At 38.7% G+C, this 16,141-nt stretch overlaps 1 protein-coding gene across 7 annotated transcripts in view; it reads right to left on the reverse strand.

Moving 5' to 3' along the window:
* The window catches only part of ptprfa (protein tyrosine phosphatase receptor type Fa), a 509,773-nt gene that overhangs the window by 79,051 nt on the left and 414,581 nt on the right, over positions 1 to 16,141 (reverse strand). For 4 of the 7 annotated variants that reach the window (XM_041207577.1, XM_041207576.1, XM_041207578.1 and 1 more), the window contains one exon: positions 10,221 to 10,318. In XM_041207577.1, the coding sequence (XP_041063511.1) occupies positions 10,221 to 10,318 (98 nt within the window). Of the gene's footprint in view, positions 1 to 10,220; positions 10,319 to 14,351; positions 14,385 to 16,141 lie in introns of all 7 variants that reach the window. The other 3 variants (XM_041207574.1, XM_041207573.1, XM_041207572.1) reach the window with 1 other exon arrangement.

The following is a 16,141-nucleotide window of genomic DNA, read 5'->3' on the forward strand; positions in this document are numbered from 1 at the left end:
TTTGTGGGTGAAGGCTTGAGAGATCCCAAAGAGGTTGCCTGTGGAGTCCTGAATGGAGCCACTGTCATAGAAATGAGTGCACCGCCGTCACTTTGACAGCCACTGGAAGTGGATGCCCTCCATGTCCCCATGGCACCAAATCCTGCAGTAAATGGCAGATGTGAGCAACCAGTTCCCTAGACATGTTTAGTCTTCAGCGACACTGGCTCTCACTCATCTGCAGGAATGAAAGGTGGCGTCTATAGACCCTAGGTACTGATCAGTGACGGCTCGCTGTGGCTCTTGGGCACCGTGTGTGGGAGCCCCAACCATTGCTTCTTCCTGAAGTTGCTGCTCCTGCCTCTGCGCATCCAGGAGCCTCAGTCACTCTCTCCTCCGTCTTCACCAGTTGGGCAGGGCGACACTTACCCTGGCGCCTCTGAAGCCTGCAGATTCCGGCAAACTCTGCAGAATGCTGCTGTGCACTCACCTCCAGCTCATCCAAAGTGCAGGCCACCAAGTGCACATCGCCTCTGTGCTGTTGTGAAACATGTCAGTGTGCTTTCCCGCTGATGTGGACAGACAATCCATCGGGCGTGCAAGAGCCTGGTGAGATGGCCTGATAATGACATGCTGATGTATTACAATGAGGTTCCTGATCACCGATGGCGGGAAAGATGGCCCACCATTGGTGGGCTGAGCAGACAATCGTGACCTGCCTTCCTGCCATCGTGAAACCGATCGCGTCATATTGTCCACTCACGCCACCTATCACGCCTGCTGCCAGCAGGCACGGAAAATTTCACCCCAAGTCTTCTTTTTCTTTCTTTCCCAAAATGGGAATTAGAGGGGTTGGAATAAAGCTAAGCAAAAAACAAAATACAAAAGCAAAACACTGCAGATGCTGGAAATCAGAAATAAAAACCAAAAATGCTGGAAAACCTCAGCAGGCAGCATATGTGGATAGAGAAACTGAGCCAACATTTCAGGTTTTTCTCTCAAACGAAATCTTTTCTTAAATAAAAAAATGCAATGTCTATAATCAGTGTAAATTTCTAAATACTAGAAAGTATCTTGGGGCAGTTTAATTAGGGTAGAAGGTGGTTCATGTAGATTACAAACATGGCATAGACCCAACCATATTTGGCTAACTGCCCTGTTTTTGTGTAATTCTAAATGTTGTCAATCTGTGAAACTCTTTTGTTTTAAAGTTCAGAGAAATTAGAATAAGGATTGCATTATAAGCAGCTACTGAAGCCAAGTCATTCATAATATGCAAGAGGAATTTGCCAAACAGGCAAGAAAAAAGATAGATTTCTCAAAGATGAGATTACAGCAGGTACCTGTGCAAGAACAATGGCATAAATGATTTGTTTCTTTGCCTAAATTTTTAGAACTCTGTTGCTGATTTTTGGATCCAGCCAGCAACATCTCCACTTTTAAGCCATCTATGCCTTCAATCTGCCCCCAAAAGCTGCTGATCTCACTTTTCTAATCAAATGGGGAAACCAAATGAAGCTCAGTTGGTTTCCACAAAGTATGGAAACAGAAAGGCAACTAAACCTTAACAAATTTCTATGGATCTTCAAGTGACCAGTTTTACAGTGATTTTGCTGCAAAAGTGAAGCAGGATATACATCTGCAGGGATAATGAGTGGCATAACATACCAAAATTCAAGAAGGATGAGGTGTAAAAACAATTATTAAATAAAATCAACAACTGTACTAAGGAGCAACCTTTCAAAACAGTGGTCATCAATATAACTGAAAAAAATATAGGCTCAAAGCTATCATTAACATTGCCAAATCAGCATGTCCTATGTACCTGCATGTAAAGTTCTCATCCCTAGTAATAAATAAAAACAGAAAATGCTGGAAAATACTTAGCAGGTGTGCCAGCATCTGTGGAAAGAGAAACATTGACAACGTTTCAGGTCTGTGGCCTTTCATCAGTTCTTATCCCTGACTGGTGATCACATAAACCTCTTTTTGATAGTTTTTCAGTATGGAACTTTTCCACCAGATTACTTAGAAAAAAAATGTTTTAGGAGGGAACATATTATCTTTAAAACAAAATTAGGATGGTCAAAAGTGAGAAAAAATTGTTGCCAATATCCCTGTTGACAACTTGATCCTCAGCAAGCCCTCAGTAAGGCTTTTCAAAGTACACATTGCTATTGTCACACCCATAATTAGCCATGAGAGGCTGCGGCAGAAAATCATGAGAAATAGGAGCAGGCATAGTCCATCAAGCCTGCTCGGCTATTTGATAAGGTCATAATAGAATGCTTTCATAATTTAAGGCTGATCTGATTGCGGCTTTAACTCCACTTTCTTGCCTGTTCCCTCATAACCCTTAATCTCCTTGCTGATCAAATATATGTCTAACTCAGCCTTGAATATATTCAAAGACCCAGCCTCCACTGCTCAGTGGAAGAGAATTCCAAAGAGTAATGACCCTGAGAGAAAAAAAATTCTTAAATGGGAGACTCCTAATTTTTAAATTGTGTCCTCTGGTTCTAGATCCCTCCACAAGGGGAAACAATCTCCCAGTGTCTATCCTGTCAAGTCCCTTCAGAACCTTGTAAATAGTTGAGGCCCAAGCACTCCAGTAGTTTGCCAACCTCAAAATAACATTTTATTCCAACTCTAAATTTCCTGTTAGTTAGCCAATCCTCAATGCATGCTATATATCACCAACACAACAGTATCTCTTTTCTGTGCACTTCAGTTCTGTGTCACTGTCTTTCCTCCTTCCATCCAATGTCCTTGTTGACAACTTGATCCTCAAAAGCCTAGTTAATGTACACATTGTTACTGTCACATAAGATTGCACTAACAGCTAAAAGGACTCCAGTACCATGAGACCAAAAAAAATCCTTCCCATTTGCTATCATTCGTATAGCAATTCTTGTACGTTTTCTAGCACCAAGTCAAAAGTGAGAAAGAATCTGTTAGAGACTTTACTAGCATTTCTGCACTCAATCAAAAAACCCTGTAAATTAGTACATTTTGTTTTTAAAGGTATCTATAATGTGTTTAAAAATAAAACACTTAATGAAATTTAAAACAACACTTTTGATAATAGGTCTGCAACTTGATTGTTTGCATTTTCTCCCTGCTATTTTAGTGGAAGTTTTAGTCTGTTTAAGAGGAATGGATTGACACCCAATTTAGGGATGAATTTCAGGTAAAGTAAATGTTTGTATTTATTATTCAACTATGTCACTTCAAAGTTCAAGTATAATTACTACTAACTATTGAAAATTTCTCAAAATACGTTTTTATTCTAGAAATGCCAAAGAATTTAAGAGTTTTCAGTCAAAAGATTAAAAAATAACCAGCTTCAAGAGTAGATAAAGTCAACATTTGTTCAGACTCTTGTAGTAAAGCAGTAAGTGATTAAATAGCAAGCTATAAACTATGAGGAGGATGGTGTGGAAATCTGCTTTTCATTTGAATAAAGCCATATATTCAGAGAGCAGGATAAAGATCCCGTTATAATATACTCCTGGAACTAGTGAAGTGAAAAACACAAATTAAAATAAATATGGTATGGTAAGGAACACACCTTAACGTCTGATTGATTTATAAACATGCATGGAAATTTACATCTTCTGGGGCATTCTAATAGAATGCTTTCATAATTTATGGCTGTTTGGTTCTCACTTTATGTGAAAACAAAGTGCATTATGTGGGTGGTTTTCATGAAATTATTTTATCTGGGTAGCAATGCTACTACTGCCTGTCCACATACAACTGGTTGATTGTTGAATTTCTGACACTGCTTCAGACACAGTGGGCGGGTAAGCCTGCATATTCCTATACTTACATCCCCACTGCAATACCACACAGTGTAGGCAGTCCATATTGACTTATCCTGCTGGGCCAACATACAGTAAAACCATCACTGCAACACCTATTGATGCATAAAAATAGTTCCCAACAATTCAGTGCATCTGGAGAGCCTTTAATAGCTTGTAATAATATGAGATTCCACAAACATTTTCTCTGCTGTAAAACAAAGGTACACTGACCATTAGTCAAGTGTTACAATTATTCAAAATATTTGTTGGTTCAAAAACAAAAACAAAAAATGTTAGTATTTCTGTGGTGACCTAGTGACGCTTGCTTGAAAATGTTCCAGTGGATATTGAATGAGGATGGGATCAGGTTCTGTTATAATGGGAACACCTATGATTAGATACAGACTAAGAACCCATTCCACCACTTTTATTGATCTCTCAACTGCTCTTGTGCTGTCAGGCTGCTTGTCTGACATCAAATTCTGATAATTCACAATTTTCCCTAGCACTGCAACAGTAATACCAAAGCTGTTGTCATTGGCCGTTGCCACAAACACTGCTTGCTCTCTTGCCAATGATTGCATTCCCTTTCCCAGGAACTCTCTGAGATTGAATATCATAAGTGATCTGATTCTATCATTAATCATGAGTGGAACTTTAAACCTCCACAACATTGTCTACTTCTACAACTTCCTGGGCCACTCTGCTGTTGAAACCCTTATGCATACTTTTGTTTTGTTTTTGCATACTCAATTATTCCAATATCATCCTTACTACTTTCTCATTTTCCTCTCTCAAAACTCCTTTGCGTGGTCCCTTTTGTCATCCTCATTTTTTGTAATCTTCACTGGCTCCATATTATCCAAATAACTTAAAAATTCTCATCCTTGTTTATAAATCCCTTGAAGGCTTTTACCCAACCTAGCTCTGAAAGTTCCTCAAGCTCCAAAACACCTACCAAATGGTCCACTCCTATGATACTGGCCTTCTTTCACCCCTACTGCCTCCTGCCTTTATGTCATTTTTCATGGTACAGCCTTCAGTTCCATTGCTCCAGAGAGCAAGGCCAATCTCCCAAGGACTCTTTGACCCTCTATTTCTCTTTGTATCTCGAAAACTCTTTTCAAAATCCATCTCTTCAATTAGGTTGCCTGTCTCATCTCCCGCTCTCTCTCTTCCTGGCTTGCTGCCCAAATTCCATTGTGAAAAGCTTCAGGACATTTGCGACATTAAAGGCAGCATATAAATTCAAACTTCTGTTGTCTAGACAAATTTACAGAATGACCACTTAAATGGGCCACCAAATGATTCTGGTGCCTATCAAAGCCCAGAACAGGTCAGAGAATGACATGGGATGGGCAGAGAAAATTGAAGGTGAAATTAACAAATAAATTGCAGATAAAAATACAACTTATTTTTATATAAGGGAAGGGCAGAACTTTCTACTTGAGAAGTTCTCCAAATTTAGAATATCATTCAGTAGAAAACATCATCAATATCTCAGTCATCAATATCCTATGAGTGTTAACTTGATGAGAAGGGAAACCCCATTTGGGATCCACAGTTCAGCTGGATAATGGGTTATTTGGATTTCTACTTCTATTCCAGAAAGAGTATGAAGAGAGACTGCCATTTAACATAAAGTGAATCCTCTTCTATAGGCATGTAAATAAGCAAAATGGTGGTAAGAGGAGTGGTGGGGTGGATTAGGTACCAAAAAGGGGGCATGGAAGCAGGGAGCATAGCTGAGATATTAAATCTGTCTTCACCAAGGAAGAAGTTGGTGAAAGAGAGTTCAGACACTTGAAGGGTTTAAAATGGATAAGGAGGCAGGATTGGTCAGGCTGTCTGCAATTAAAGCTGATAAGGCACCAGGACTAGATGAGATGCATCCAAGGATACTCAGGAAAGCAAGAGTGGAAATTACAGAGATACTTGCCATAATTTTCCAGTCTTCCTTAACTTAGTGGTACTCATACTCTATTTTCCCTTTCTTAATCAATCCCTTGGTCCACCTTTGCTGAATTCTAAACTGCTCCCAATCCTCAGGTCTGTTGATTTTTCTGGCCAATTTGTGTTCCTCTTCCTTGCATCTAATTCTATCTCTAATTTCCCTTGTAAGCCATGGTTTGGCCACCTTTCCTGTTTTATTTTTGCGCCAGACAGGAATAAACAATTGTTGCAGTTCACCATGCGCTCTTTGAATATTTGCCATTGCCTATCCACCATCATCCCTTTAAGTAACGTTTCCCAATCCATCATAGCCAACTCGCACCTCATACCATCATAGTTTCCTTTATTAAGATTCAAGACCCAAGTCTCATAATCAACTACAGCACTCTCCATCTTGATGAAGAATACTACCATATTATGGTCGCTCATCCCCAAGGGGCCACACACAACTAGGCTGCCAATTATTCCTTTCTCATTACACAATACCCAGTCGAGGATGGCCTGTACTCTCGTTGGTTCCTCAATGTATTGGCCCAGAAAAACATCTCGTATACACTCCAGGAATTCTTCTTCTACGGTTTTGTTACCAATTTGATTTGCCCAATCCAAATGCATATTAAAGTCACCCATAATTACAGATTTTCCTTTATTACATGCGTCTCTAATTTCCTGTTTAATGCCATTCTCAACATCAGCTCTACAGTTTGGGGGTCTAGATACAACCCCAACTAACGTTTTTTGCCCCTTAGTATTTCTCAGCTCTACCCATACAGATTCCACATGGTTGGAGGTAATACCTTTCCTCACTATTGCGTTAATTTCCTCTTTAACCACCATCGTTTCCTTTTTGTCTGTCTTTCCTAAATACCCCTGGATGTTCAGTTCCCATCCCTGGTCACCCTGCAGCCATGTCTCCGTAAACCTGACTATACCATACCTGTTTACATCTATTTGCGCGGTTAATTCATCCACTTTATTGCGAATGCTCCTTGCGTTAAGGCACAAAGCCTTAAGGCTTGTCTTTTTAACATTACTTGTCCCGTTCCCACTATTTTTCACTGAGGCCCTGTTTGATTCTTGACCATCACTTTTTTTATTCCCCTTTCTGCCTTTTGTTCCTGTCTTTGATTCCCCTTCCTCTGACTCCTTGCATAGGTTCCCATCCCCAACTACTCTAGCAAATGTTCCCCCTAGGACATCAGTCCCAATCCTGCCCAACTGTAACCCATCCAGTTTGTACTGGTCCTACCTCCCCCAGAATCGGTCCCAATGCCACAGGAATTTGAAACCCTCCTCTTCACACCATCTCTTCAGTCATGTATTCATCCGATACATCCTGCTAGTTGTACTCTGACTGGTACGTGGCATTGGTAGTAATCCTGAGATCACTACCTTTGAGCTCCTACTTTTCAACTTACTTCCTAACTCCCTATATTCTGCTTTTAGGACCTCATCCCTTTTTTCTACCTATGTCATTTGTACCAATGTGTACAACAACCACTGGCTGTGCACCCTCCCCCTTCAGAATGTCCTCTAGCCGCTCTGAGGCATCCTTGACTCTAGCACCAGGGAGGCAACATACTATCCTGGAGTCTCGTTTGTGACCACAGAAACGCCTATCTATTCCCCTTACAATTGAATCCCCTATAACTATTGCATTCCCACACTTTTTACTCCTCCCTTGTGCAGCAGAGTCAACCACTGTGCAATGTATTTGGCTATTGCTGCTTTCTCCTGAGAGACCATTCCCCCCCCAACAGTATCCAAAGCGGTATATCTGTTTTGCAGGGGAATAGCCACAGGAGATTCCTGCACTGCCTGCCTAGCCCTCTTGCTTTGCCTGGTGGACACCCATTCCCCTCCTGCCTGTGGACTCTTAGCCTGTGGCGTGACCACCTCTCTATTCGTGCTATTCACGATACACTCCGCCTCGCGGATGCTCCACAATGTCCAGCTCCAAAACCTGGGCTTCCAGGAGCTGCAGCTGGAGACACTTCCTGCATACATGCTGACCCTGAGCACTGGAAATGTGCCCGGCTTCCCACATACAGCAGGAGGAGCACACCATGGCTTTGAGCTCTCCTGCCATGATTTATCCCTTGAAATTAAATTAAACCTTTTGGAAGATACTTAATATCAATTACTTTCGGGCCCTTCTTCCCTGCTCCTCGTTGTTACAGAATATCGTCCCTACAAACGATGAACCACAAAATAAGACCTTAAAAACTATAAGCAATAAAAGCAGTAAATGCTTACCCGGCCTTACTCACGGTACTCAATGAATCACCTTGTTCCCTCCTTACTGAACTCTCTCAGTCACCCCTGCTCTCCCAGCTTCTCTTTAACTCCCAACTCCTCTCGTGCTCCTCTTCAACTCCCGACTCCTCTTGCACTCCTTTTCAATTCCCGAATCCTCTCGCACTCCTCTTCAACGCTCGACTCCTCTCGCCCTCTATTTCAATTCCCGACTCCTCTCGTGCTCCTCTTCAACTCCCGGCTCTTCTCGCATTCCTTTTCAACTCCCGGCTCCTCTAGGTGCTGCTGATTGCCTGTCCCAGAGTCCTCCTCTCGCACTCTCCTCATTGCAATTCCTATTATCTTATGTTAATATGGTTCTTGCCATTTAACCGTTTCCTGCTTTTCATTCAAACACTTGACAGGTTATTCTATTTCTTTTCTTGTACGTGGTTCTTTATCTCTTCTACCTGTCTTTCCATTTTCCTTTTTAAATGTTAATTTTTAATATCTGCCTATGCTGACGATATTTGCACAGATGTTGACCTGTTCACAGATGCTGTTGGAAAGCACGAGTATGTAACAACAGTTCAGTTTTTTTTCTACTCAACAGGAGAGACAAGGTGAGCGATGGCTTTGAAGTGTTCAGGCTTTTTCCTCTGAGAAAAAAGATAATGGTACCACTGAGGAAGTAAGGATTGTGCTGCTGCATTCCAGAGGTCGTGCTCAAATCGTGTTCATGGTCTTGCCCAGCCTGATCTATAACGTCCTCCAGCCTTACAACACTTCAAGAATTCAGTCTTCCTCCAACTATGGACTCTTACAAACCCCTACCCACTTCATCCTACCATTGGTGGTCATCACATTGGTTGCTTAGGTCCTAAACACTGGTACCTCTCTAAAGCTCTCTGCTTCTCTTTCCCTTTGTAAAACACTTCTGAAAACTTACCTCTTTGGCCAAGCTTTTAATGATTCTTTCAAATACTTGCCTGTGAAGTGCATTGGGACATTTTCCTACTTTAAAGGTGCTATATAAAAGCAAGTTGTTGTTGTTTCTGACACACTGCAGCTACCAAGGAATGGCCACATCAAAAATGAGGCCAGTGGAAATTAAAACTTAAGTGTTTATTCAGTCAATAAAATTCAATGATTTATTTTGTATAGTATTTGTACAATTAAGAGAATTGATTGCAAAGAACCCAGTAACTTGTTTGTAAATAATTCTACATTTAACCATGACCTACTTAATATTTATGGTACACTACAGTAAATAAATGATTAAATCCTATTGGCTGAACTGATAATAATTGTTGTTTAGGTGTCAGAAGCGTTACAAAAATGCACGGCAAACACAAAATCGGAATGGTATTAAACTTGTAAATACTGCATTCGGCTTCAGAAGTTCTAAAAGTAGCATCACATCTCTGGATTTAGTTGTGTTCGTATCTTGAAATGCAGCTCTAAACTTGTTCCTCTGTTAGAAATTTAAGACAATACTAATTATATCTAAAATAAAAACAGAAAAATGCTGGAAGTACTCAGCAGGTCAGGCAGCACCTGTGGGGAGAAACCAAATTAACGTTTCAGAACTGTTCTGATGAAAGGATGTTGACCTGAAACTTGGCTCTGTTTCTCTCCAAAGATGCTGCCTGACCTGTGGAACATTTCCAGCACTTTGTTTTTATTTCAGATTTCCTGCATACACAGTATTTTGCTTCTGTTTCAATTAAATAATCACTGTTCAGTACAATGATCGAAATCAAGTTGTTCCATTCCAAATCGATAGTAAGCCCTACCACAACGCAATTCAAATTGTAGTGCCATAGAGTTTTATTTATAGAGTGTTACAAAAAAATGTGGTACCCTGTATTTATATTCATGTAACTTGTAATTAATGTGACACAAGTCAAACTCATTTTAAATAAAAACCTGCCAATTAAAAAACAATCAGCATATAAGCAAGATTTGTTTGTTGAGTCTCTTGAATGTGATATTTTAATTCTCTCAAGTGCTGGAATTTCTTTCCTTACCAATGAAAGTCTGAGACATATTGTCAAGATAATTGGAGGAAATTCTGCAGTGCATCTGACTTAGGAATTCCTGAGGTGGATGATGAATGCAAGAAATAAACATTCTATTTTTAACACATGATCATTTCCAACACTTTAAAAGGACAAAAATACGCTCAAAGTAAAAAAAAGATTGGCTAATATCCAAAATGTATTATTATTTTGAGGCTTAACCCACCTCATACTCCTGTGAGAACTTCAAATTATCATTGGCCTTCAATCTTTCAATGTTGTCAGCAAGATCAGTGATGGGGATTGGTGGATGGTCCCTCATGCCTAACCAAATAAGAGTCATAAAGTCAGTGAGGCATAATCACAGAACATAACAACTTAAAAAAAATAAATAAAATGAAATAAGTGTTAAAAGCACATATGCATTATGCATGTAGAAAGGTTATGTGTGACATTACCAAAAACACTGGAATTACAATATAACATGCGCCAAAAATTGTGGATTTTTTTATATAACTGTATGGTTGAAACTGTTCTCTACTGAACATGCTCAGATGCAACAGTCACTGATCACACAGCACACAGTTTCTAAGCGGCCCATATGCGGTTACATACAGAAAAGTGATGATAAAGGCAGATTTGAATGAGGAAGACAGTAAAGGCTGTTAAAAATGCAGCAGTCCCTTTTTCTCATCTACACAGACTGAGTTGATAATCAAATCCATAGTGCATGTTTCTATTTCAAGAGGGAAATAGAATAATCAATCTCGCAAGAATACCCCAAAGAGTTCTTACTCGTGACTTTCTCTTTTTCCAAAAGTATTAATCACTGAAGTCACTGAGCAGGTTGGGAGTGGAGGAGAAGGTATATAATTATTCTTGCTTCATGTTTTCACATTCTTCCATCACTATTCCAATTAATAGGCACACTAGAATTAAAACTAGCACTAGAGAACTCTCATTCTTTATTAAAAAATAATTTGTACTTTACTTTAAGTGGAAATTAATACTTCCAATGGAAACCAAATTGATTTTTGTTGGTCGTTGGGAAGAAGGCAAATAGATGCAGCAGCTCAGAACAACATTCCATTTTGACAATCTTCCTAGCATAACATAAATAAAAATTGTGGCCTGAATTTTGCAGGGGGTGGGGGCGGTTTGATAGTGAACAGTCAGCATTCAGGAATTAGTGCATGGGTAGATTAATGCGGAAATTAGTTGTGATCTGTCACCCACTGCTCCACCACAGGCTGCGCTATGATAACCCCACTCCGAGGTGGCAAATCAGTGAAATCGATTAATGTGGCGAGGACATCCCCTTTTCCACTCTCACATCGCTTTTTAAGAAACCCCATGGAAAGTTACTGGGTTTTAATGGCGATCTGTGTAATAACCTTTGTTGAACAACAGATATCTGGCCCTGAAAAAAATAACTTCACATTTGTGAAGAGTTACTGAATGTCTCCAACATGGTTAATAACTAGATTTTATAAACCAATTTTTGAAAAATTTTTCCCTCAAGTTTTCTCATGATATTTCTGCTTCTATTTTCATCCCGTGCGATCTTTATTTCGTTCTATGTAACATTTTTAAAAGGTGATTTAATTTTGTGTTTTTCATTTCCTGGTTGGCCATCTGCAAATTCTTTGATCTGATTGGCTATTTGGTCAGCTTGATAATATCATTTCAGCTCCACACTTTGAATCCCCATTAAAGATCACTAAAATCAATTGCATGGTGAGAGTTACCATATTCCCACAGAGATATCTCTCAGCAAGGCTTTCTTCGAGGTCAGAGGTGAGCACTCTTACTTTGTCACTGAGTGCAAAATCCAGTCCTGTAAGTTCTTATTGCGTCAAGAATAGCAGCAATTTAGTTATTTTATTTTGTTTGTTCCTTATAGCTCTAAAAATCCTCAGGATCATCACAAACTTACCTAACAGTCAATATCTCTCTGCACATATGCTTAAATAAAAATTAGAAACTACACTAGGGAAGGCTCATCAGCCACCAGACGTTAAAGGTGTAAAACTAGATTTAAACTTACACCATATTTGTTATTTGTTTGAATGATTTAGTTAATTAGCCATTCAATAAAAGTATGGCTGCTTTCATTATAACAGTCACATCCATACTCTCATTTTAGCAGTCAAAATGACTTGCAATGACCTGGTGATCCTGGATTTAGTCACTTTCTGATGTCAGCACAATCCATGCACTAATAATTTTATTATATAAGTATTCTATTCCCAGAGTAGGCATTACTTTTCCACCTTCTATGAAGGAATGTTGTCATTTTCATGGAGTGCTACACCAAAATCTGGATCCAGCACTTCTACATCATTGCACATTATTTTGGAATGCTGGTGAGGCCAGGGTTATGGCTACAGCCTGCCTGATGCCAATATGCATAAGTTAGACATCAAATGATTACAAAATGAAGCATAACAAAGGTTTAAAAATGTTAAATGTAATTTTTCATCATAAAATAGTTGGCAATTCATAAAGCGAGGGTTCACAAACATGTGTTTTATGACACTACCCCAAAATGAAATAGATCAATCTTAACTGGGATTCAGATCAGCTATTCCACAGGAACAGGCTACTTTGGTAGATCTGGGGTTGTGAAGCTCAGTTTCTATTCAGAGATTGAATTTTCTGATGCCTAATTAATATGATCTTCAAAAAGTTGAAGTGGAGGTTGAATTGGCGCAGTAATTTTGTTCAATATCTAGATGTCTACATGTGATATATGATTGATCTGTTACAATATAAATCATTGGATAAACTCAAACAATTTATTTAAAAATATTTTAAAAGCGTAATGCTTTCATATAAAAACACCTTGTTAGAATATCATTTAATAGTCTAATATTTTGGCATTATATGATAGGATGATAGCTATTGTAGTTCTGATTCTCAGCATTGTAAATTTCGGATGCTGGTGTAATATGATAGGTGCCGAATTGGAATTTGATACTGAACTAGCGCACAATAGGGGGAAAATAAGTGGGCCATCTGGTTTAGGAGGCCATTTGTTAGATCTTAGACAAGCAATGGGGGAATTTGAAGCAGAACAAAGTAATGGTGTGAGGATTGATCAGTTTTGAGATAAATTAAAAAGTGACAGTGATTCTATGACAAGACATTTCACAGATGTAAGAAAAAAAAATCAAAGTTACAAAAATAAATCACAAGTGCCATCTGGTGGCAGAATATCATTATTGCACCAATATTCTGGCATCGACTTCTTTAGCATCTAGTAGGAAAGTCAACTATCCTGGACCCTTGGTTATATGCTTGATCAAACTCCTTGAGCAGCCATATTTTAGGAGATACATTGATGCCAGAAAATGAAGCTAAATTCCAAATCCCAGAATAATTGGGTACATCCAATACTGAGACAGATGGGATGCTTAAACTGATTAGGTTTTAATCAAAAGCTTTTATCTGTTCTACACTTGCATATTTAAAGCACACCATGGAGCACTACTTTGCAAAAATTTAGCCAATGTACACCACCAACTCACTTCCAACTTCATTGAAACTCAATTTGTGCTTAGCAGCTTCAACTCTTCCTTCAGAAACTGGAGGAATACTCAAAGATTAACAGCTTTTGACATTGCAATTCAAAATGTGTATTGCCATGGTTTATAACTTCACTTTTAAATAAGAAACACTATGTTGTAAAAAGCTCTATTGACAGTTTTGCACTAGTTATTTCTTTTGCAATATTTATAAATAATATTGGAACAGGCTATTTAGAGACAGTAATAGTCAAATTGGATCCACTTTTATTTTTCTAAAAAGAAATCTTGCTTTAAGCAGTCTTTGGAACAGGCGAAGTTTCTGTTTTTTGGAGCTGGAATTTCTTTTATAGGCTCTTGAAATGCCGGATGTGGAAAATGGTAAATGGGGCTTTAAATTGATCAGGTCCATAAATATATTGGGCTTGCAAAGGAAATAAAAATGCCAGTTTTCTAAAACTCAAAAGGGGTCATTTCTATTTCTATGCATTGCTGAAAGACCCTCGAAGTAGAAATTCAGTATTGCAGTATAGGCCCTTCAGCACTTGAGCTTTTGACAGCGAGTGCGCCCACCAAGACGTTTTACAACCCATTTTGTGATCGGGTGGTTGAGAGAACACTATATATGTTGGTTTTAAGTACGAATATGGTAACTTTGGAATACACACATATACCATGGAAATTGAGGCTGTGTAGATAATCAAAGGGGATACTGCTCAATTAGTCAGATTGGAACTGAGATTAGCTTCTTTGAGCAAAAATGACCTTCATGGCAGAGCAAGAATATACAGAAAAAAAATGCAGAAAAGACACAGGACAATTAAACTAACTTGAGTTGTTTGGGCAACTGGGGACACTTGGACCTGTGAAGAAAATGGGGCAGAAACATTTTTTTTTAAAAAAGGGGTAAGAAAACAAATTAGCTTTTACCAGAGGACAAGAGACCAATCTCAGAGTTAAATAGGTGAAGGAACAGTTATATACTCAGACGGTTCAAATATGAGCAGCTAACTCTGTCTTAGAATACTTTCATCACATGGACAGTGGTAGCTTAAACACCAAACCTTTCAGAACTGAAGATTTATCTCTTCAGTTTTTTTGAGCTGACATAAACCTTCGAAAACACTACCTCATTCAAGTAAAGGGAAATAAAATAGATCTATATTTTTGTTTTATTACTTGCCCATGAAGTACTGAAAGTGTCCCCTACAGTTAATGTCTTATAGTGCTTGGCAGCACTCAGGTTTGACTCTCTATTTGAACCCCTGAGTATACTGTAGTTGGTTAGAGAGCATCAATACAAAAAGAAAAACAAACCAAGAAATAAACTTAACAATACAGACGCTGTTTTGCATTCTACTTTGATATCTCCGTTTCATGCAGTTACTCAAAATAAGGCCTGCTTTAATAAGAAAAATTCCATCCAATGCACAATTCTCATGTAAAATCTTTAGTGCCACAAATGATTATTTTGAGTTTCATTGGTTAATGTCCCCCCCATAAACGTATCCATGCATGCTCTTCTTTTTGGGGGGGAGGGGGTGGTGGAAGGAACAATGGGATATTGGGATAGTCCAGCCCACATATACCTCTTTGGGTATATTAGTGTTATTATTTTGTCAAGCAAGCAGGAGTACTTGGCACTCCTGATCAATCCAAAACAGCTAAGTTTTTGGGAAAATTGTTACTTCTCAACATCACTGTTTTTGTGACCAAGTCATATAATATCAAACTGGTTACTGGGGCTATTGTGCAAGTTAGTCAGTGAGCAGCTAGAAGTATAGAGGGCTCACCTCATCAATACCATATTCCAAGATTTTGCTTTTAAATTAGCGAGCTATTCATTAAAACGGGCCCCTTAGTTGATTCGTGTGTCCGGTGCACTTTAGTATTTTGTTTTAAATGTAAAATTTAAAGGCCAATATTTAAATTAGGCCAGATTGATCAGAAAATCATTTTGATCCCATTCTTTTTGAAACATTTTTCAAATTTTTGCTCAGCACATCCTCATACAGCCTTGTGTTTTTAGTACTGGAGTGGTGTTTTCCCACCATCTTTGACAGAATCTCTCCCTGAGTCACCTATGCTCCCCTCTAGAGCGTCCTCACCTTCCAGAGCTGTATAACCCTCTACTTCTCAAGGATGCACAACCTTTTAAAATTCAGGCAGTTAGTGATTTTTCTAAACCTTTTACCACTATCAATCAAGCAATCATACTATTTGAAACACATGATTCATGCACTATTATAATTGTCTACCATGTTTTGTGATGGTGGTGATGTTCAGATTCATTGTTTCATAACAGTGACGATCAAATTATTTATTTACCAGCTGTTCACACTAGAACTTTGGAGTGTTAAAATGAAAGATCCAGGCTGGTTGGGATGTAATACTGTGACTTTAATTTGAACAGGATAATTATATGGCATTATGCTAATTTTAACTAGTATCTTGCTTATTTGCTAATTTCACTGCACAATGCTAATTTCACCTGTTATTTCCCTCATTTGCAAGACCATTATGTCTGATTGCCAATTAGGCAGTCTTTCAGACTGTTGAAATATTTCTTTTAATTACCATCCTATGGTTTCATGCCTTGATTTTTTTTCTTATGACTAAC

The sequence above is a fragment of the Carcharodon carcharias genome, chromosome 16 (assembly GCF_017639515.1).
Source record: "Carcharodon carcharias isolate sCarCar2 chromosome 16, sCarCar2.pri, whole genome shotgun sequence".
In the NCBI taxonomy this organism is placed as follows: Eukaryota; Metazoa; Chordata; class Chondrichthyes; order Lamniformes; family Lamnidae; genus Carcharodon; species Carcharodon carcharias.